Raw genomic sequence first — 22,476 nt, 5'->3', positions numbered from 1 at the left:
CAATAAAAATGACAGTAAACCCTTAAAAACCTTTTTCTTACCTGGTGGCTACTCTATTTCATCACATGAAATGATGATTAAACCGAGACAATAGCTGGGAATAGCTTTAATGAGGAATACGTCTCAGTACATCTTAGGGACATGCATGAGGGCATCCCCTCCCACTAAGAAAGTTTCTGATAGAAAATAAGGGAGAAGAAATGAGAAGAAGGAAAGCAAATCAGAGTCCTCACAGTTCAAATGCCCTGTTCAAAGGATAGTTAAGATGATGGCAAAGACGCTACCAAAGCGGGACCTGATTCTAAGTTTCTTACTCTTGCGGCAGCAACCCCACCTAAGCCTGCAGCCTTCCTCCTCCATCCACACCACATCCCCGCGGGAAACCCAGGGCTGCTCTGCTGTGACCTCAGCCCCTAAGTTCCACACAAATTGTTCACAATGATGGGGGCTGATGACACCAGCCGAGATTTGTATCATCGAAATGGTAGGGTTTCTACCATGAAAACAATGGGCTACTTTTGGTTTTGTTTTACAAACACAAAATTATACTACTGTACTGACGAAGGGGCCATCACTGCCTCGCTCTGCAGCATGGCTGGCCTCCGGCTGAGGTTCCTTCTCCACCCACCCACACCCACCCCAGCTCAGGGAGCCCTACTCCTTGCTGGAATAGCCTGTGTGCGCTGTTGCCAAAGCTCTGAGTGCCTTTCTCAGCCCACAGGGTGATCTGGACTCTTGGAGGATAGAGACTGTGACTGGTCCACACTGTGGGTCTACTGACCACACGAGGGCAGGTCCAGCTTGGACCATCCCGTCCTCATTGTCAAAAGGGACAAATGATCAGAAGAGATGGCAGAAAGTCAGCCCTCTGTGTCTGGGCTGGGCTTTTCCCAACAGGAGCCTGTTCTAGCATCACTTTCTTCGGCTGTACCCACGGCACCCAAGCCCCTGCAGACAGCTGCTCCTGCAGAGGCCGCCAGCACCTCACCTCCTCCCTGATATGCTCCACCTGCTCCTCCAGCAGCTCGTTCCTCTCGGTTAGAGTCTTGTTCTTCTTCAACAACGACTGGCCAATCCGAGCAGCCAACTCTAGATCCCGCTCTTTCTGTGAGAGGCAGAAGTGAGAACAGAAATTGAGAAAACCCATGCAACCAGCAGGAGCCCACAGGACTCCATGTCAATGAAGGAAAACAAGGGTGTTTAGCAGTAACAATGGATTACTGATTCACCATCCATGCACTGGCCTCTGATACATGTTCAAAGAGCAGTTCACTCAGTGACACGGACCCCAAACAATGAAAGGGAACCTTCCAATCTTATGAAAACAAGTCTCTTCCTGCAGGGAAAAAAACGTGCTTCCCAAAACCTTTCTATGCAACTGCTTTTGGTCTTTGTGTAATCATTTGATAACCTGTCTTCCTACCTGTGGGCTGGGCTATAGTCTTATGAGTGCCCAGCAGAGGGAAACACTTGGGAACTATTTACGGGATGAATGAGTGAATCCAGAAATTCCAAGTGTGCTAAAATAGCCAAGGCAGCCTCTTTGGCATACTTAAGTTAAGATGGAATTTACTGAGTTCCTTAGATTCACTGCATATGCAACAAAAATATTTAAAGTGACTCTAAAATAGAATACAGTTTTTTTTTTTTAACGTATGGTTACTTAGACTTTATTTTTTTAAAGAAACAGCTCTAAGAATGGAGAAATAATGCATAAAATCACCCTACTTCAGAAACAAAGACCGTTGCAGACATAGAATTTTCTGTTAGCTCAGCAGCTGACATTTAGGGCACAGCAATGCACGGAGGAAAATCTTTAGTGGCATATAAAGGTCCAGCTGCGTTTATGGGAGGAAAGCTGGCCCCTGACAGTGGAGACAGTGGGGTGGATGCCATCACCAAATGCAGACTTATTGATCCTTGCTGATGAAACCACTGGCTACTATGTGTAGATTCACCTGCTCACTTATAGGTTGGCATGGGGAGGAGAACTCTGGAAAGTGAAAACCTTTAAGAAGTCTAGGCTAATTATTCTGCTCATTTGGTGTAAAAAAGCAGAAGACCAGGGACATGAAGTTTTGAGCAGAAAAAAGCTGGGGAGGAGTCCTAGCTTCTGATAACCAAGTGACCTTATGGTTTACACTTAACAAGGATCTTCTAGATCCATTTCTTCCAAACACAGATTATAAATATCTGTAGGTTGAGAATCATTCTAGTCATGGCAACTGACATTTTGTTTCAAACGACATTCAACAGCACAGAACTGACATACCAAGGTGCATTCCATGAAGGAAGGTTATTATCTCATGTTTAAATGTCACTTGTCACGTATTTACCTACAACCTAAGAGGCATTTCTTAGAGTAGCTACCTATCCAAAGTTTAACTGCTTCATGTGAACTGTTCTACCCTATAATTTGAGAGTCTGGGTTCTGGTTGAATATCCCTGGGGCCTGGTTCCCTTGTCTGTGAGAAGAGGTCAGGTGGAGGGGCAGACTAGCTGAATGACCCTTTCAAAGAATCTTCCAGCTTTATGGTTCATTGAGTTGTAAGACTTTACAAAATGCAGCTTTTATTTCCAACTTTTTTCATACCCACCAAATTATTTCATGCAATGGAATAGTAACACACCTTCCTTCACTCATCATGGGAGTTTCGATGAATTATGAGCAAAGCATAGTTTGGGGGGACTGGAACCAATAGTGATTTAACTCCCTGGAGCTCTTACACAAACGATGGTCTCTCTCCCCTAAGTCTTCCATGGTCCTGAAACCTGTAACTGCTGCCACTACTGTCCCAGAAGACAGCTGGGGGTCATGTCAAGTGAGCCATAGATTCATCCAACTCCTTCCCCATCTGTGCCTCCCCGTCCTGCCCTCCCAGGGAACAAAGGGGACCAGTGAGTTTGCCCAATCAACCGAGATGCCCCTCTCTCTGTGCGTTCATCTGCACTGCCTTCCACATCAAGGCAGAGTCCTTATCTCAGTGGCCCTTTATCATTTGTCAGACCCAACAGTTGTGCATAGTTGGTACCAGCAGGAAACGACCCACAGAGATTGTGTGAGGGAACCCACTTCTCCAGAGGCTGCCCCCAAATTACCAACTAGTACAGGTGGCTTGCACTGGCTGCTGTTGTTTAGATGCCAAGTCACATCTGACTCTTTTGCGACCCCATGGACTGCAGCACGCCAGGCTCCTCTGTCCATGAGATTTCCCAGGCAAGAATACTGGAGTGGGTTCCCATTTCCTTCTCCAGGGAATCTTCCTGATCCAGGGATAGAACCCAGGTCTCCTGCTTGTCAGGTGGATTCTTTAACTGCTGAGCTACCTGGGAAGCCCTTCAGCTGGCTACGTCTCAGTGAAAACTGTAGCACCCACTGTCCAAAATCATGGTCTCCATAACTCTCACTCCAGTCCATTAAATCTCTCTACTAGAACAAGCCCTCAGACTGAATACCCAGCAGGTGTTTTATGCTCTTCAGCTCACTGCCTACTGTTCTGTGTTGTTGCCGTCACGCATCCAAGCTGCTAAGATCCTGTGCACACAGACATTTCATACACAGATTTCAGTGCAAACAAATCAAGCCAAAATCATAATGGATAAAGACAAGCTCAGCAAGGCACTGCTGAGCACATGAAGGATGCCGAAGGCTTCCCACGGCACACAGAAGCCAGAACCCAAGAGGAATGGGGAGCAGGCAGGGGAAGGAAATAAGTGGGGGTGGGCTCAACCACAAAGCCCCCCAGCCCTCTCAACCTATGCTGATACACCCCAAACCTCAGACCCAAGGCTTCCTTGCCCTACTAAAGGGACGACTCTCACTTTGTCTATATCCCAAATCTAATCTTCACAGTAACATAAATAAAATGCTCTGCTGGGGAAAAATAAGAAGTTACAACAAAAATATTCAGAGATGAAATGAAAACCTTAAACAAAAAGGTTGTGAGAAGGTCTCTGGTTTTTCTCAGGCAAAAGACTGGCTGGGCTTCTCTTTAAGAATTTTAGGAATGAAAGAGTCTCATTTCTTACAGCCAGCCAACACATGATAAATATTTACTTCTAAAACCAGGAAAACAGGTAGGAGATGACCGCTGGAGCAAACTACAGTGAGAAAAATGGAACTGTAAACACACTGTGACCCTTGGAAATAAGATATTAAAATAACCGGTTCTTTGATTCCCCAGGAGATGGCAGCCAGGTGGGGCTCAATCTGGCTCTCCCTACTCCCTATCTACATCAAAGTTTTCCTGAAAATTTAAAACACTGTGACTTGTGTCTCGGCCCCATTTACCAATGAGCACTCAAGCTGCCTGGCATGGCCCCGGAGACAGAGAATAGCCTGCCTCCCACACTGAGCAGTTGACTCATCTCATTCACCCACTTAAGGATGAAAAGCATGACTAAGGGGCCCCCAGAATAACCCTCTCCGTAACTGGGGAGGAGGCAGCATTGCCCAAAGGTAAATTCCAAGCAGCAGCAAGCCAGGGCAAGCTGCAGAATCCTCTTCCCCTTCAATGAGAAGCAAACTCTTCGGGCTGGCTGAGGGCTGTGCGTGGCATCCTATGCAGATCCTGCTGGTACCCCATCTGCACGTGGCAGGTGTGCAAAACCAAAAGAAACAGAACCAAAGCCAGGAAGAGTGCAGTATGGGACAGCTGCCACGTGAGTGGGACAATCAGACTTTAACCATGAAACCCTGCCTAGTTCCAAAGAAAGGCGGCAACTCAGATATGACTCTTATCAGGAGAAGGACAGGAACGGCGTTGTATATAAGACACACAGATGCACCCAGACCATGGCCAGGGGAAGCTGCTAAAAATAAAACAAAGAGGGCAGAGCAAAGAGCCACCTGAAGAAACTGCCCCCAAAATATTCTTTTCAACAACCCAAAAATTTTTTTTAAAACCATGACAGCATACTTTTTATACAGTGACACTCATTTAGGAAATTAGCTGTGAATTGTTGATGACCAGAATCTAAATACAGGGCTGGAGTCCCAGTCTCCTCTGAACACGATCCTCAAACATCTAAGCAGAGATGGGTCTGGCCCTGTGAAAGCCTCACCCAGCCCTGCCAGCTCACACTCATCAGGAGCCAGGAACCATGGGCCCTGGACACTCACTGAAGCAGCATCCCATTTAAAAAAAAAAAAAAAAAAGTCACCCAGTTCATGTTTTTAAAGTAAAAATGTCTCATTGACAATCACCTAACCATACTCTCCAGAACTAAATAAACATGGCAATAAACAGCTACAGCCAAAAGCAACAGGGCCACAGTGGTTAAGGGCCCAGGCTGGAAAACAGCTGTACTATGTGGCCATCTTCTGTTCTCTCAAGAGTAGGTCCCTTCACTGTAGGATGGGGCAGCAATGACATCTACTTCTGAGAACTAGGGTAGAATTAATGAGATGATGCACTACAACAGCTAATTCTCAAAGTTTACCCTTATGAATAAGCATGACCACAGAGGCAGGCATTTATCTAAGGCCTGTCATTTCCAAGATTAAAACGGAGAAGGAAATCAACAGGGTTCCCGCCTTGGAGAAACTTCTAACCAACCCAGCTGGAAGAAAAAGCGAACAGAACAATAGGATGGCTTACAAACTCAGGGCAGGTGGGGGCACGGACTACCTGTGGCTGGGGGTGTGTGGCAGCTTCAGAGGTCCCCAGTGAGCCCTGTAGCATGACATTCAGAGGCAGGAAGAGACAGAGGGGCCAGACGGTGCAAAAGGTCACAGGTAGGAGAGAAGGAGGCAGGTACCGGGGAAGAGTGAAGAAGAGGATTCAGGAATGTGGTTAAGTGGATGGCCTTGAATGCCACGCCAAGGAGTTCCGAGTGTCGGGTTTGGGCTGGGCCAGGTGATCACAAAGGGTTTGGGAGGGTGGCAGTTGCAAAGAAGAAAGGGAGAAAACTCAAAATCTCGAGCCAGGGCTCCAGGAGCCGTGGTGGTAGCCTTGGGAAAAAATAATAAAGCACAGACACAGGAGCACCTTCAGAAGACTGACTGGGTGTGGGGTGAGGAGTGGATTCAGAAACAGGGCGCTGCTGGGGAAAATGGACGCAGCAGAAAGGGGGCTGTGAGAACCATTTCCGAAAGTTGGTGATGTTGGCCGAGCTAGCCTACGAGCTGCCCAGACAGATGCAATTGGAGAACCACCAGGGGGCCAGTGCCCCTAAAATGCCTCAGCAAGGGTCCTGTCACACAGCCAGAAAATCTAATCTCACTTATTTGGGACTGAGAAATCTGGGGTTTTCCTGACATACAGGTGGTCAAGTGGGTCTCCATTCCTGCTCTGTGTCAGCCCCAGTGGATCTACCAGGGGGTGGCCTTCAGGAGAATGAGAGGGAAGTGGGTACCCGGGGAGGTGGGCCCTCAGGAATGGGGCATGGGGGTGGATCAGAAGGATCCCATCCTCAGAACAGGTAGGAAAAACCTGGGTGTACAGAAGGGAAGAGCCCAGGGAGAGAGAGACATGAAAAATGGGGTGAAAAGACCATCCCCAACCCAAGAACAAAACCTCAGGTCCCACACTGCTGCTTTGTCCTGCCACTGGCTGAAAATGAGGGTTTCTGTGTCCCTCATATCTTTCTACTCTACTCCTCAAGAAGGGCTAATGAATAGTCACATGACTCCTATCGTGCTAGATTCTAGAGCATAAACCAGGATCTAAAAGTTAAAATCTCTGCATTTCAGGCCTGATTTTGTGGGAAGAGTGGAAGAAGTTTTAAAGATAGGCATTTATTCAGCAAATACTGAGAACCTACCATGTTCTGGCCTGTTCTAGGTGTGGGGATACACATAGTATACTCATCTGCCTCTAGAGACCATCAGAGCACCTTAATTCTCAAATGTCAACAGGATGCTGAGAAGAAATTGAGAAAACCATAGTCTCTAAAATGCCTGCAGCTCATCTGATCCTAAGAAAGTTTCCTAAATTTTTCTTGCCAAGCTTGTTTTGGTTATTTCCATGCCGACACTGCATAGTAACATTCCCTTAACCTGACTAAGTAAAAACACAGCACAACAAAACAAAAACATTACAAAGTTATGAATAATGATGTCTTTTTTCTGACATTTTTATATACATTTAACATATATCATTAGTGTACATTTTAAGAGTTTATAAAGCTTCAACTGGGTATTCTATAGCAAGTATTTAAATGTTACCCTATTCCATTATTAATACATTCCTTTTAAAATCCAAAATATCTTGTACAAAATTACAGTAACTAAAGCCAACATAGCTACCAGCTCAAAAAATAAAAGCCACTAAAATCATACTCTGAGAGGGCTCAATTTCTGACACTCTTCACCAAGAAAAATAGTAATGTCTGCTTTAATCAATATAAATTATAATCAGTCAGTTATAAACGACTTTTTGCCTTTCCCCGAATCACTTACCTCCTCAAGAAGCCGAGTTACAGCATCTATGTCATTATATGTTTTAGTCATCTGGCCAACTCGTTCAGCACATAAAACTGCAAGAAATAAAAATGACCATGTAACTACTGATGCTACAAGTCTGCCAAACAAATGACCCACCTAAAAAAGTGGCTCTAACTTATGTTGTCGTGAGTACAAAGGGTATTTGGTTTGGCCAGGTTCAGCCCCACTAGGTTTGATGCCAGAGAAAAGCCCCACTCTGTGTGGGGTGAGGGGACAGGGGTCTACTAATCACTGCAAAGCCTTGACACTGCATGTGTGTGTGTGTGTGTGTGTGTGTGTGTGCGTGCACATCCGCACGTGCACACTCGGGGGGTGGTGCTGAGGGCAAGGCGCCGGAGCGGAAAGGGGTCTGGCCTCCTATCTGGTCAGCAAACTAAAGTGGGTCAGCAGCACAGTGAGTGATATATAAACCGCCAGAAAGAGCCCTAAGATCTAGACCCCACTTTCTGTACAGACCCACGCACGTGGACACAGTGGGTCCTTTCCAAAGCAATTCTTGGTATCAATTATTAAACAGTCTTAGCTGATAATTTCATAATGGCCCAGCCTCCTCTTCCCCAAATGGCCTAAATTCTAAGGCTCTGCAATTAGTTTCCAAACCATGAAAACCAGGATGATAGATTTTTTTTTTTTTTTAATCCACACACACACACTCATACACAGAGTATTTCATAACATATGACATTTGCTTAAGAGGTCTTAAGAGGCTGCCTCCAGGCCACTTCAGGACTATGTCTTCAGGACTATGTTTTTCCTTTGGGGAAAAAGGGTGTGCACTGAAAGAAGGCTTTAGCTTCCAGAAAAATCTCAGGGTTGTTTTATTTTAAATCAATGGCAAGGAAATGATTTGTAGTCCAAATACCGTGAAGGTAGCATGGGTTTTATTCTGAGGAGGAAGGAGAGAAAGCAAATGGATTTAGAGTCAAAGTATAAAATTTTTTGACACCAGCCACTTAGGGGCCAAATAATAACTTGTTAGTAATTCCTCATAACTAAGACTCTAACAAATAATTCTTTTAAGAGTAAAAGACTTAGCTCAACAAGACTGCAACAACCCACTTGCAGTCATAGCCCAGGCAAGGCCTTTGGGAATTGAAATGTATTTCTAACCAAACTCAGTAGCATCACTAATGGCTAATTGCAGCTGGAAAGCAATATGTCTCTAAATATTTTATAAATGCAAGCAGAGATCATCCTAGTGGGTGAGCTCAGAGAAATCGGATCTGTTGGAATGATTTTCTAGTTTAAGGAAGAGACCTGAAATCTGGTTCCAAATCTGAAACCCTCCCAAAACAGGGCGCTCTGAGCCAGGATCGGGGAGGGTTCTTCTGCCGGCCTCTCCACCCAGCGCTTTATGGCAGAAACCCTCTGGCCGCTGGCTGGAGGAAAAGCAAGGGAAATCTACAGGGTTGGTTAAAACCAGAATTTAACTTGATGGAGATGGAGTCCAGCTCAAATTGCTCTAAGCAGTTCATCAGCTCGATGTCACAAGAAACTCTTAAGTGCAGAATCCTATGGTGCAGACAGGAGCCGGTTTTCATGCTGCAAGGCTGTGATGCTCTGCAACAGTGCAGACAAGACCCAGAGGATGTCCAGTCAGCTCCCTCTAGGAGAGAATGGCAAGCCGGGGCATCAACGGGCAAAAGGCCGCTATGCTGAAACCTGTGCTGTGCTGACTCCAGGGCCAGCTAACGCCCACCCTAGCTCTCCTCAAAAGACTAGGTCCTTCGCTTTACTGGAAAGAAAGACAACCAGGCTACATTTTGAACTCATCTTGGCTCTATGTTACCCTAACGTAAGAGAATAAGACTCAGAGAAGCTTTTTGCTCTGGGATTGAATTAATTGAAAACTATATTTACATTTTAAAGCTGTTTTTTGAATTGTGATCACTGTAGTTAATTATGTGTAGATAATCATATGCAGATGTAAGAAATAACAGAGATTCCATATACCCTTTACCTGACAGTAACATTTTGTAAAATTATATCACAACCAGAGTACTGACATTGCTACAATCTAGGAATCTTACTCAGATTTTTCCATTTTACCTGAACTTGTGTGTGTGTGTGTGTGTGCACGAGCGTGTGCACCTGCACATGTGAATATTAAGCTTTATATGATTTTATCGCTGGTGTAGGTCCACCACAAGGACCCGTTGTATTGCCCTTTCATAAAGCTATTTTTTTTTTTTTTTAGGATTTAACATGCTTTAACAACTGAACCCAATAAAACATACACCTGGACTGGGGTTTTTTCCCAGCATGAACCAGTCAGGCATATGTCATCACCACACACATAGTGACAGGAGGCGAGGGGTATAGAATGATGCAGAGACCTCCAAGGAGGCTCTGAGGTCCCTGACAGCCCAGCCACAGAAGTCAGAGGCAGAAATGAAAAACTACTATGGAAGCATGTGCTCTGTTATTCCAGCTACGTTTTCAAAAATACATATAATCCCAATGGTGAGGGGGTAAGGGACTACAGATTTATAAAACACAGAAAAAAATAGAATAGCCATCCAGTTCAGTTCAGTCACTCAGTCATGTCCGACTCTTTGCAATCCCATGAACAGCAGCACGCCAGGCCTCCCTGTCCATCACCAACTCCCAGAGTCCACCCAAACCCATGTCTACTGAGTCGGTGATGCCATCCAACCACCTCATCCTTTGTAGTCCCCTTCTCCTCCTGCCCTCAATCTTTCCCAGCATCAGGGTCTTTTCAAATAAGTCTGCTCTTCACATCAGGTGGCCAAAGTATTGGAGTCTCAGCTTCAACATCAGTCCTTCCAATGAACACCCAGGACTGATCTCCTTTAGGATGGACTGGTTGGATCTCCTTGTAGTCCAAGGGACTCTCAAGAGTCTTCTCCAACACCACAGTTCAAAAGCATCAATTCTTTGGTGCTCAGCTTTCTTTATAGTGCAACTCTCACATCCATACATGACTACTGGAAAAACCATAGCTTTGACTAGATGGACCTTTGTTGACAAAGTAATGTCTCTGCTTTTTAATATGCTGTCTAGGTTGGTCATAACTTTCCTTCCAAGGAATAAGTGTCTTTTAATTTCATGGTTCCAATCACCATATGCAGTAATTTTGGAGCCCCCAAAAATAAAGTCAGCCACTGTTTCCCCATCTATTTGCCATGAAGTGATGGGACCGGATGCCATGATCTTAGTTTTTTGAATGTTGAGCTTTAAGCCAACTTTTTCACTCTCCTCTTTCACTTTCATCAAGAGGCTCTTTAGTTCTTCTTCACTTTCTGCCATTTGGAGAGAACTGCAAATTTCAATTTTCTTTTTTTACTTTATTTTTTTGTAGTGACCATGCCCTGATGGGAAAAACATTACTTACAATATTTTCCAGGAAATATTTGACTACAATATAGGGTACTCCCTGAGGTAACTTTTAAGAGTAATTCATAATAGCACCACCCTACATTTACCAAGCATGCTAACTACAGCCTGGCCTTGTTCCTAGCCCTCTAGATGGATTATCTCATTTACTCCTCAGAGCAAAAAATACTACAGGGTAGGCACTCACCTTAACCCCATTTTACCAAAGAGAAACTGAGGCCTAGAGAGGTTAACTAACTCACCCAGTGTCACACAGCCAGCAAATGGTGAATTTCAAAGTAAGAGGAGACTCCTAGCAGAGGCAGCAGCTAACACTTAAGGAGTCCCTGCTATGTCCAGGAATTTAATGTGCTTTTCTTGTTTACCCCTCAGAACAATTTGCAGGGTAGGCACTATTATGATGAGTATTCTATGGATGAGGAAACTGAGGCTAAGAGAAGTTAAGGACCCGAGCCAAGGCCACAGCAAATGAAGCTGTGTGTCCTGTGGACTGAGCCAAGGCCAGTCTGGCTCCTGTATCAAACTAGGGAGCCATAGAGGATTCCAGGGCATGGCTGAGGTCAGCACAAATCAACAATGTTTAAGAAGCATAAAGAAAGCAAAAAGCGCCTGTGCTTTAGGTCAGATCTGTGATCCTGGTGACATGAGGCTCACGTTTTCATAGGAGAATCTACCAAGGCCATGAGGCCCTGGGCAAACCCCGTAATTATGTCTTGGGCTTCCTCTTTCAAGAAATGAGGACTAACAAATGATGCTTTAAACAGTACAACAAGCACAGTTTGCACTTTTCAAGCACCAATTTTCCAGATACTCAATCTACAATAAACCATCTCAAGTTTCTCTCTCCGTGAGAACAGTATCTCAAATAGAAGTTTCACTTCTGAACAAGGAAGCTCTACCAAATAAATCTACTTCCCCCCAAAAGGTATTGAAAACAAATGAAAACTTTATGCTCAGTAGGAGCCAGACATAAAAGACCATATATTGTATGACTCCATTCATATTAAGTATCCAGTATAGGCAACTTCTAGAGGCAGGCCGCAGATCCGTGGTTCCCTGAGATGGCAGATCCGTGGTTCCCTGAGGTGAGGAGCGGTGGTGGTTTAGTCGATGAGTCATATCTAACTGTTTGTGACCCCATGGACAGTAGCCAGGCTACAGTCTGTAGTCATGGGATTCTCTAGGCAAGAATACTGGAGTGGGTTGCCATTTCCTTCTCCAGGGGATCTTCCCGACCAAGGGATTAAACCGGAGTCTGCTGCAATGCAGGCAAATTCTTTACCGACTGAGCCACCAGGGAAATCCAATATAAGAAATAGGAAAGGGAATTAATTGTAAATAGACATGAAGGATCTTATGAGGCGGGATAGTGGGGGGCAAGATATGAATGTTCTAAAACTGAATTATGGTGATTGTTGCCAACTCTGGAAATTTACTAAAAAACACTATAAATTATTCACTTACAATGGGTGAATTTTACAGTATGTAAATTATACCTCAATATTTTAAGTTATCATCAAATTATATGCAAAGAAGCATCCCTGGGCTACATATGCCACAGCCAGTCATTTCAACAAAATGTGACAAATGCATTCTTTCTTGATCTCATGATGGAGCCTTTCTCCAGCCACAAGAATGTTCTCAGACAGCAAAAGTGTTTAGGAGTAGCAAATCAGTGATTAGAAAATCAGCACTGATAAATGGAACATAAATGAACTAATCTAACCCACATGGACTAGACTATTTTCAATCAGATAATTTTCATAGCATTTGCTTAGATGGCAGAAGTTCACGGTACATCTATAACACCAGCTCTTTCCAATTTTCACTCTTATACTTTCCTCAAGTTACAGCCACTTTTTGGAGATTCAGCCATGCCCTTCCCTTGGCTGTTGCCCTTTAATATCTATTTTCAAAATAATTTAGACTTGGCCCAAATGCCCAAGTGTATTAACTACTAAGACCTGTAAGACACACATGATTTGGCTTTAAACACCCCCCCCCCAAAAAAAACCCCCAAACCTAACTATTTTCATGCAGCCCTTGATGTGTGTATAGGAACAGAGTGAGGTTCACAGTGCTATAGTACTTGGTAATAAAAAACAATGCTCATTTGTCTGCAGTTAGAACAAAATGAAAAAAGAACTAATTCCTTGTTATTTCTGTTTAAATGGCTCCATGTCCAAAATGGCCAGAAGCATAATGAACCTAATTCTTACAAACGTCCTATGTCCCTTCCCACCTATATAAGTCACATGATAGCCCAACACATAGTTGATGCTCAAAAAAATGGAAGAGTTTCTTTTACTCCCAGACCAGTCTTTGCAAAGAAAGGCTCATTTCTAACCAACCAGAGGGCCCAGAGAGGGGTGATAACATAAAAGCTTGGTGTATATCTCATCACCTCCAGATGAACATGTATCTTGGAAAGAAATCCCCTCCCCACCAGGCTTCCTGCATAAAAAAGAAGACATCTGGAAACAGGCCAAGTTCAAGCCCAATGTGATATGATGAGGCACAAAGCTGCTAAGAAAGAAGCTGCATTAACAGAAAGGTATCAACTAATAAGCAGTTGTGGTCCTAAGCCAGAAGCAAACAGGCAGACTGTCGGCCACGAGTCCTCACAGGTGAAAGGTTCTGGTTGATCATGACAACTTTTAGGGACAGTCTCAGGGATGGCGTGGTGGCAGAGGCCAACCCAGAGCCCAGAGTTCACTGCTAACGGCAGTGTGTTTGGTCATGAGCAGCATCTGCATGGTGCTGGGTCTACGCACTGGGAGCGGGGAGCGAGGTGTCACTTGCCAAGCGTGGAGACCTGACAGGACAGCTCTGGCTACATGTGCCTGCTCATCAGTATCGCCATCAGTTGAGATGAGGGTGTGATGACTGTCCTGGCTCACTTTCCTTTGCCAGGGCTGTCTGAGAGAGGACACCAGAGCAACTTACTGAAGAGGCTGGGGAGAAAAAAGAAAATTACTATCTGGTATTTACAACAGGCTAACAGCTTCCAGGCGGAGAAGGCAATGGCGCCCCACTCCAGTACTCTTGCCTGGAAAATCCCATGGACAGAGGAGCCTGGTAGGCTGCGGTCCATGGGGTCACGAAGAGTCGGACACGACTGAGCGACTTCACTTTCACTTTTCACTTTCATGCATTGGAGAAGAAAATGGCAACCCACTCCAGTGTTCTTGCCTGGAGAATCCCAGGGACGGGGGAGCCTAGTGGGCTGCCGTCTATGGGGTCACACAGGGTCAGACACGACTGAAGCGACTTAGCAGCAGCAGCAGCAACAGCTACCAGGAGCAGTTTACAAATAACTATTTCACTTAAAACCAGAACAACACAGTGACACAGATATGACCTCCATGAGACACTGTGAGGCAGAGAGAGGGGCCAAGTGACTTGTCCAAAGTCAGACAGGACCTAACTATGGACTTGAACCCAGTATGTTGGATATTACAATCATCCACCCCGCCCTACACTGGAACACTCAGAGTTGACCTATGGGGGCCATTCATCACCAGGGTATTTAATGAAGGCCTCCTCGGTGATATCCAAATGGCTCATTCATGGATTGCTCACTATTTGCCCAGCAGTCTGCTAAAGTACTGGATGTCTACCACCTCCTTCAATGTCTACATTCATCCTAGGAGGGAAGTACTACCATAGCCCACATTTTAGACATGAAATTACACAAGGTCACAAAGCTATGAGAGGGTCTGATTCTATTCAAACTGGGGCTCTTAAGCACAGCTGAGTAAACAAAATGAATCCTACCCTTGAGGAATTTAAGCCCTAATTGAGAAGATAAGACAAATTAGCATAATACAGAGGAACCAGCAGAAGTGCCAGGTGGGAAAAGCTCTTAGGGAGTTCAGATGGCTAGGGACTGGGGAACAGGTACCACAAAATGTACAGCTTTGCTCATGGCCAGCCTTGGGGTGACGCTGTTACCTCTACCCTAGAAAGAGCCCTGAGCAAGGGACATGTGTGGTGCAGCCATGGATACTATCAAACAAACCCCAGGCTGAAACCAAGGTGACGAAAACAATGGGCAGAGAGACCTTTGTAACAGAGGTGAGGTCAGTGCCGATAAGCTAGGCCAGCTCCTTTCTCTCCGCCCTAGACCCTACAGGGCGGAGTCCTGCAAGACACTCATATCACTACAGACCCCAGGGCCAAGGCCTGATGGCGCTTTCTCTCTGGGGTGGACATTCCCACCCCACGAGACATCACACCGATGCTGCTCCTGTGCTTCACCTTGGGATTCTTCACTGAAGAATCTGGACACGTGATGCTGGACACGTGCCCGAGGCACTCCATCGAGCTCTGGGTTCCCACTGTCTAACAGCATCATTTGCATCTCGGCTTTTTGCAGATGATAATTACTGGGTAGTGCTCAGCCCCTGAAAACTGGCCTGTGTCCAAAACACTGACTACTGACCGGCAGCAGCCACCTCTGATGAGGGGACGTGCGCTCTCTCACAGTCTCAGGGCTCAGTAGACCCCAGACCACGCCACACGCTCTTTTCAAATCCTGCCACCCATCCTAAATATACCTGCCAGGAAACCAGTGACCAATCTGGTAGTTGGATGACAGTCTCAGAAGAGTCTTTGTTGTGAGAAAACACAACAAAGACCCCTCCCTCGAGAAAGCGGGAGGAAACTGCCCATAACACACCACAAGGGCGTGGTGAGAAAACTCCACTCTTCACCAGTGTCTTCCTGGAGCTGGTATCACAGCTCGGGCACAGAGGGGTGTGACCACTGCATCATCGCTCAGCAGCACTGTGACTCCCCCTGCTCCATCTCGGGGATGGGGGGAAAACAAGAAGGCCCACCTCAGAGAATGCCACTCAGCAAGAAATCACTTGAGATCAACTCAGTTTCTGCACCACACAAGCCTCCGGGGACCAGAAGGACACAGAACCTAGACATCTTCTCTCCTGAAGACAAAAAGAGCCATGCTGCCTCTGACAGCTGTGTGAGCCAAGCAAGCTGCTTCTCTGGGTGCTCCATGGGTTAGGAAGATGATGTGAGATAATGTGAGGCAAGGGCCCACAGCTCTACTAGCTGAGAGCTCAGGTGTGGTGGAGGGCAGACCCCACGGCGGGGTGAGGGCCCTGTTCTGTGCTTACAGTCCTGGGACTCTGGATAACCTATCTGAGTCTCAGCTGCTTTGAATGCAAAATGGAAATAATACTTATTTCAAAGACTGCTTTGAAGATGAAATGGGTGACATCAGGAAGTGCCTATCACTCCCACAAGGTGACCTGGGAGGGACCAACATATGTCTCCTGTATCCTTAGTTGCTGTTCAGTCACTAAACCGTGTCTAACTTCTTGTGACCCCATGGATTGCAGCATGCCAGGCTTCCCTGAGCTTCCCTACCTCCTGGAGTTTGCTCAAACTCATGTCCATTGAAACAGTGATGCCATCAACCATCTCATCCTCTGTCGTCCCCTTCTCCTCCTGCCTTCAATCTTTCCCAGCATCAGGGTCTTCTCCAATGGGTTGGCTCTTTGCATCAGGTGGCCAAAGCACTGGAGCTTTAGCTTCAGCATCGGTCCTTCCAATGGATATTCAGGGTTGATTTTACTTTAGGATTGACTGGTTTGATCTGTTACCCCAAATTAATTTTATTCTTCAGTTTTCAATCAAAAGCACCTCTTTAGGAACTCTTAGCAGTGTAGGAAACCGCCTCAGAATCCAGGGAACACAGTTGCATCTACATCAAGCACATATTTTCACTATTCACAGAGACTTCTCTTGCACACGTGGTAGTGTGACAGGATCAGAAGAAAACAGAGTCCTGCCCAGTGAACTCCTTGCTTCCAGCAAAAGTGGACACAGAAACCAAGCATTCTGAACCAAATCCCTGTCTTCCTGATCTACGCCACAGACTTCTTCAGGCTGGGAGCAAGCCTCGTGACTTTTATTTTCCAATGAAAACTGAGCACATTGATGATGAAGTGTGCCTTCCATATCCATGGGCTGTACATATGCAGATTCAACTAACCCCAGATTTAAAATATTCAGAAACAAAGAAAATTCCAAAGAGTTACAAAAAGCAAAACTTGAATTTGCCACTGCTGGCAACTATTTGCATAGCATTTACAAAGTATTAGGCATTGCATCAATAAGTAATCCAGAGATTTAATATATACAGAAGGATATGTGTAGGTTCTATGCAAATACTGTGCCATTTTATATGAGGGACTTGAGTATCCATGGGTTTTGGTATCTATAGTGGTCCTGCAACCAATCCCCTGTGGATACTGAAGATCAACTGTATCTTTCTCTTGCAGTTACTGTCTTAAAAATATTATTTTCACCTTCTGGACAGCTAAATTGGAGAAGGATATGGCAACCCACTCCAGTGTTCTTGCCTGGAGAATCCCAGGGACGGTGGAGCCTGGTGGGCTGCCGTCTGTGGGGTCACACAGAGTTGGACACAACTGAAGCGACTTAGCAGGACAGCTAAAAGCTTTTTTATTAGAGAAAGGAGGGAAATTGGATGGGAACAAATAAGAGGCCAGGAAGAGAACTGTAACAGGCTATCTTAAGAGGGCAAATACAGAGCAGAACCCCAATCCTCCCCTCCATCAAATCTGATCACAAAGTAGAGACCCTGGCATCTGTGAGGCATGAGCATCGGGCAAAGTGCACCAGAATCATGCAGAGGGTGCGTAAAACCCAGACTGCTGGGCCACACCCCAGTATGTCTGATTCAGTACGTCTGGGGCTGGGCCCAAGAATGTGCATTTGTAACATGTTCCTGGGTGATACGGATGCTGCTAGATGGGACCCCACCTTGAGAACTGCTGGCACAGTATTTAAGAGCGGTCTATGTAGGGTCCTAGAGCCAGTTTACAGAGGTTGAAATCGCCTACGAGCTGTGTTACTTCAGATGAGTTGCTCACGTTTCTTCTTATAAGCCTATATAATGGAAAATCATAACAGTCCTTAAACTCCTATGCTTACTTTAAAGATTAAATGCATGAATTTAATTAAAGTACTTGGAATAGCACCTGGCATATAGTAAGTACATAAAAACAGAGGTTATCATCATCATTTTCATCTAGCTTTCAGTTTAAAAAAAAAGTTTTAAAAAATATATATGAAATATATATAAAATATGTGCAGTATATTTTTTCTTCTCTTGATAAAGATATATGATACTTCTCTAGAACCTACTATAACCTTTCATTTAGAATCATATGGCTCAATAATTGATTTGAAAAATCATCTTACTATGCTTTAAGACAGCAGCTCATCTCATACTTTAAAGTGCACAGGAATCCCCTGAAGGTCTTGTTAAAATGTAGATTCTGACTCAGCAGGTCTGGGGTGCTGCCTGAGAGTCTGCATTTCTAACAAGCTGCCAGGTGATGTGGACACCCAGTCCACATGCTGAGTGGCCTGGCTTTAAGGGACACAAGCTGATCTAGTGAGGTGTGGGCTAGCCCTGGTTCTGTTAGAACAGATAGATGCCTTTCTCTGGATCATTTCCAAGAACCCAATAAATGCACAGTCCCCACTGGGCCGTCACTCCTCTCTCCTTTCACCTCCATCATCTCCTTCAGGGAAGGACTGGGTGGGGCTCCAGGCTTCAGCAGTGCTCCCACCTAGTAGTAGTAGTGAAAGTTGCTCAGTCATGTCTGACTCTTTGCAACCACATGGACTATACAGTCCATAGAATTCTCCAGGCCAGAATACTGGAGTGGGCAGCCGTTCCCTTCTCTAGGGGATCTTCCCAACCCAGGGATCAAACCCAGGTCTCCCACACTGCAGGTGGATTCTTTACCAGCTGAGCTATAAGGGAAGCCCCTGCTCCCCGCTCCCCTTAGCCAATTATACACTTTTAACTGTCCTATAGGTGAAGTGTTAATATTTCAGGGTAGTAAACTCAAAAGACAAACACGTTCAGTATACAGCCAACTATAAACCGTTTAAAAAACAAAAGTTATTGTAAGACATGGAAACAGGCCATCAGAGAGCAGAATTTTGAAAAAAATCTTTTGATTGCTTTTACTCAAAACCTAAAGAACTTCCCACAGTCGCTCTTTAAACATTCTGTTTTACCCCCCTCCCCACTCCTCTACAAAATCTCTTTTTCTAGGCTTTGAGTCAAAACCCCAAAAGCCCAACTAAGAAGCTCACACTCAGCATTTGGGTGTATCTTTATTTAATACCCTCCCTCTTTTCAAAAAGCAGCACCTCTTTGATAAAGCCTGGTGGTAGGTTCCCAGGTAATTCCAGTGTCAGCCCTTATACTTTTTCTATTAGAAATATTTCTCTCTATATATATACTTTTTTAAAAAATCCCTATTTCAAAATGATGATTAATAATTTTTTAAATAAACAATTTCCTAAAGTAAACAAAAACATTTAATAATGACTCAAGTTTCTATTAACCCACCAAAACTCATTCTGTCAAAAGAAAACAATGAAAACTCTTAAAACAGAGTGCTAAGATGCCACAAAGAGGGAGGGCACTACTGATATTTGCAACAAGTATGAATTTCAAAGAACGTAGTTAAGCAACAGAAGCTAGACAAAATAATACACACTGTTGATTCCATTTACATAGTTGAGAACAGGCAAAACAAATCAAAGGGGATACAAGTTAAGACAGTGAGTGGTCTTCCAGGAAGGAGGTGTAAGCTAGAAAGAAAAAAGGGGACAAGGAGACGTCCCAGGATGCTGGAAACACAGCCTCTCTCCTGGTGGCTTTACAGTCACCATGTAAGACATGTGTACTTGACCTTATACTCCACTGAGGAAATAAAAGACCGCTGTGAGACCAGGAAAACAGCCAGTTCTATGTAGATGCTAACAGGAAAAGGATCAGACTGGAGCAAAGAACAGAATTTACCCTCCTCCAAGAGGTCCAGGGCTTCCTGCTGCTCCCGGGGGGGCTTCCTCTCTTCATTCTGGCAGTCATACTCAAAACATTCTTCTTCTCCCACATCTCTTAGGGACATTGCTGAAGTCGCCCCAAAGCCAAAACATCACCCTAAGGAGCTGCCCTTGAGGGAGCTCCTGGCTGCCTTCCCGGAGGAGGCATTGGGGCCGGAGCCCCTGGGGCGCACGCAGGGCCCTGGTGGGGGCCACGGACATGCCCCGGCTCAGCTGAAATGGAGGGTGTGCACAGGGCCACTGGCCCATCGCCACCCAGGTGGACCCGGAAGGAGGTGGCTCCCAGAGGCGGGGCGCAGGGGGTGAAGCACCTATCAGGATCGGGAAAGCCCCGCCCAGTCCTGGCGCGGGGCTGGACGGAGGCGGGGTGGCTCTGACAGGTGCGATGGAGTCAGAGGGGAGGGGAGTAGGCAGGTGCACGGTGTCAGGCCAGCTATTTGCATCCAGATTCTTCTCCCACTTTTCCTCCCCCAGAAGCAATGACGAATGGTGACTTCCTGGAAGTTTCACGGAGCGATTGCAAAGGCTAATACCAACTATGCCTCAAGCAGATACATACACCTGTCTAAAGTTGGGGCTCTAGCAGAGGAGGTGCCCTGGCGACTGATTGCCCAATACTCTCCGATGAGAGAGCTTCTGTGGGTGTGCCTCAAAAGGGAGACAAATCTGAGTGTGACAACAGTATGACACAGTGCTCAACAGGGAAGGAAAAGACCGTTTGGGTTTCTAGCAAGAGGAAAAGGGGAAATTGCAGTAAACATGACTTGTGTTAAGCCTAATTCACCCCAGTCTTTCTTTGGTAGTAATATATTGCATTTGCTCTTTTTAAACTGCATTTTATAAACTCCACTCTTACTCTACATCCATGGTTTCACAGCCAAATTTATAAATATTTTTTTCTAATTGCAGGATAAGAAGGGAAAAATCTATAGCCTAAAAGTTTGCAAAGTTGCCTAAAAAAAAGAATCCAGTTTTATTGCATATCTCATGATCAATTCCTTTGCACTGTTTGATTTTGCCTGTAACAGTGAAATGACAGGTCCTTCCATCAAATCCACTGAAACGTGGCCTGAAGCACTGCTGTCTCAGAGAATCACAGCATATTCTACAATTCCTAGGCGTTAGCCACCTCCCCACTACACCGTGGCAGGTCTCTCTGCTCCTAAAAGCTATAGCAGGAGGCCCAAACTACCTCTCTGGCCAGTCACCTCCCTCAGGTAACCAAGAAGGCCTTCAGCAGAGGCAAGATCGTCAGCAAGAATTCTCTGTACAAGTTCAGGAACTTGGTCTTGTCCATCTTTGAATCCTTAAGGCTGCAGATCCTTCTTAGGCAGCTAAAAATGTCCTCTACACGGAATCACTACCTCCATAAAAATGAACAGAGGACCACAGACCAGTGCCTATAGACAGAAAATGAAATAGAATAAAGATTTTATTAAAATTAATACCTAAAGACATATGCCTTGACAGGTTACTTTTCTGGAACCTGAAAAGAATTGCTACATTTTACAGTGGTAAAAATGTGTTGTTTATAAAAAGTCCGGTCAGTAGGAAGTCAGTGGCAGGAAGCACAAAATCACATTTGAAAATCTTCATAAGTTTATATACAATGTTTATAAAGGCAAACACTCTGGGAGGGGGGATACTTTCTTTAATCTCAATTGACGTTATCAAATTGGGGCTTGTTAATTCAATTCAAACGACAGTGAGTCTTAAGGCCTGGGAAGGGAGGGAGGGAGAAATCTCCACTTCGTGCATTATTCATTGGTGAGTATCAGATGGACTATGAGATGTGCAGGTTACTGGGCGGGGCTGTAGTATATACAAATGAAAACAAGAGGTGATTTCATATATGTGAAAATACTATTAAGTGACTTTATTCATTACCAATTGGTTATACTCATCTCTTAACTCAATCCTAGGCTACCCTTAGTAAATGATGTCCAAGTCTCTCTGTATTATATAATTTAAAATATATATATACAAATTAAAAATAAATTTAGGACACGGTGTCATGAACACAAGACCACTCTAGCCTGCCCATGTCACCCCTATTCTCTCAGTTCCCTCATTCTTCAGGTACTCCCCACCCCCACCTCAAACCCCTTCCCCTTCCTTTGCCCCACATCCTCTGCAGGAATGTGAGGGAATTCTCCAACCTCATCCACCTCTGCATTCGCTTCAAGGTTAAAGGCAGAGATGGGCCAAAGTGCATCGTCTCTGAGAGAACAGTTTTTCCAAAAGTCAAAGCAGAATATGACACTTAAAGGTCAGCAAGAAGGCCTGGCCTTCCCTGTGCCAGGTGACAGACAGACCATGGGACATGGACGTGGGGCATGGAGCTGAGGGCGGCCCGGCCCTCCCTCGAGAAGCTGCTTGCTCCAAGAGTCAAGCAGCTACAGTGCGTGCTGTCCATCAGTGAGGACCAACGCAGGGGCTCGGAGCAGGAAGGAAGGGAGTGGGTTCGGCCCAGGTCTAGGGAAGCTCAGGGCTATGGGAGGGACGTGTCACTCGCCTCCCAGTGGGCAGAGGGACCTCTTCCTGTGAGGCTCCTCTCCGAATCTGTTTCACATACTCCCCGAAGCTCCACCCTCCTCTGTCCAAAGAGTGGTTGCAAGCCACTAGAGCTACCTGATTAAAATGAAATAAAGTCCAAAATTCAGTGACAGTAGCCACATTTCAGACACTCCACAGCCACAAGGGGCTAGTGGCTACCAAACTGGACAGCACAGAATGCTTCCATCATCACA

The 22,476-nt window shown here is 45.3% G+C and overlaps 1 protein-coding gene across 6 annotated transcripts in view; it reads right to left on the bottom strand.

The window, feature by feature from the left end:
* TRAK1 (trafficking kinesin protein 1) overlaps positions 1–22,476 on the bottom strand; it is a 99,031-nt gene that overhangs the window by 31,962 nt on the left and 44,593 nt on the right. For 3 of the 6 annotated variants that reach the window (XM_061127856.1, XM_061127857.1, XM_061127858.1), the window contains exons 1-3: positions 19,683–19,959; positions 7,403–7,479; positions 989–1,105 (exon numbers count right to left, since the gene is read on the bottom strand). In XM_061127856.1, coding sequence (XP_060983839.1) covers positions 989–1,105; positions 7,403–7,479; positions 19,683–19,791 — 303 coding nt within the window. In that variant the 5' untranslated portion in view covers positions 19,792–19,959. Of the gene's footprint in view, positions 1–988; positions 1,106–7,402; positions 7,480–19,682; positions 19,960–22,476 lie in introns of those variants that run through there. The other 3 variants (XM_061127859.1, XM_061127860.1, XM_061127861.1) reach the window with 1 other exon arrangement.

This window comes from Dama dama, chromosome 24, assembly GCF_033118175.1.
Source record: "Dama dama isolate Ldn47 chromosome 24, ASM3311817v1, whole genome shotgun sequence".
In the NCBI taxonomy this organism is placed as follows: Eukaryota; Metazoa; Chordata; class Mammalia; order Artiodactyla; family Cervidae; genus Dama; species Dama dama.
The sequence above is the reverse complement of the archived record's forward strand: the minus strand, read 5'-3'. Positions and strand labels throughout refer to the sequence as shown.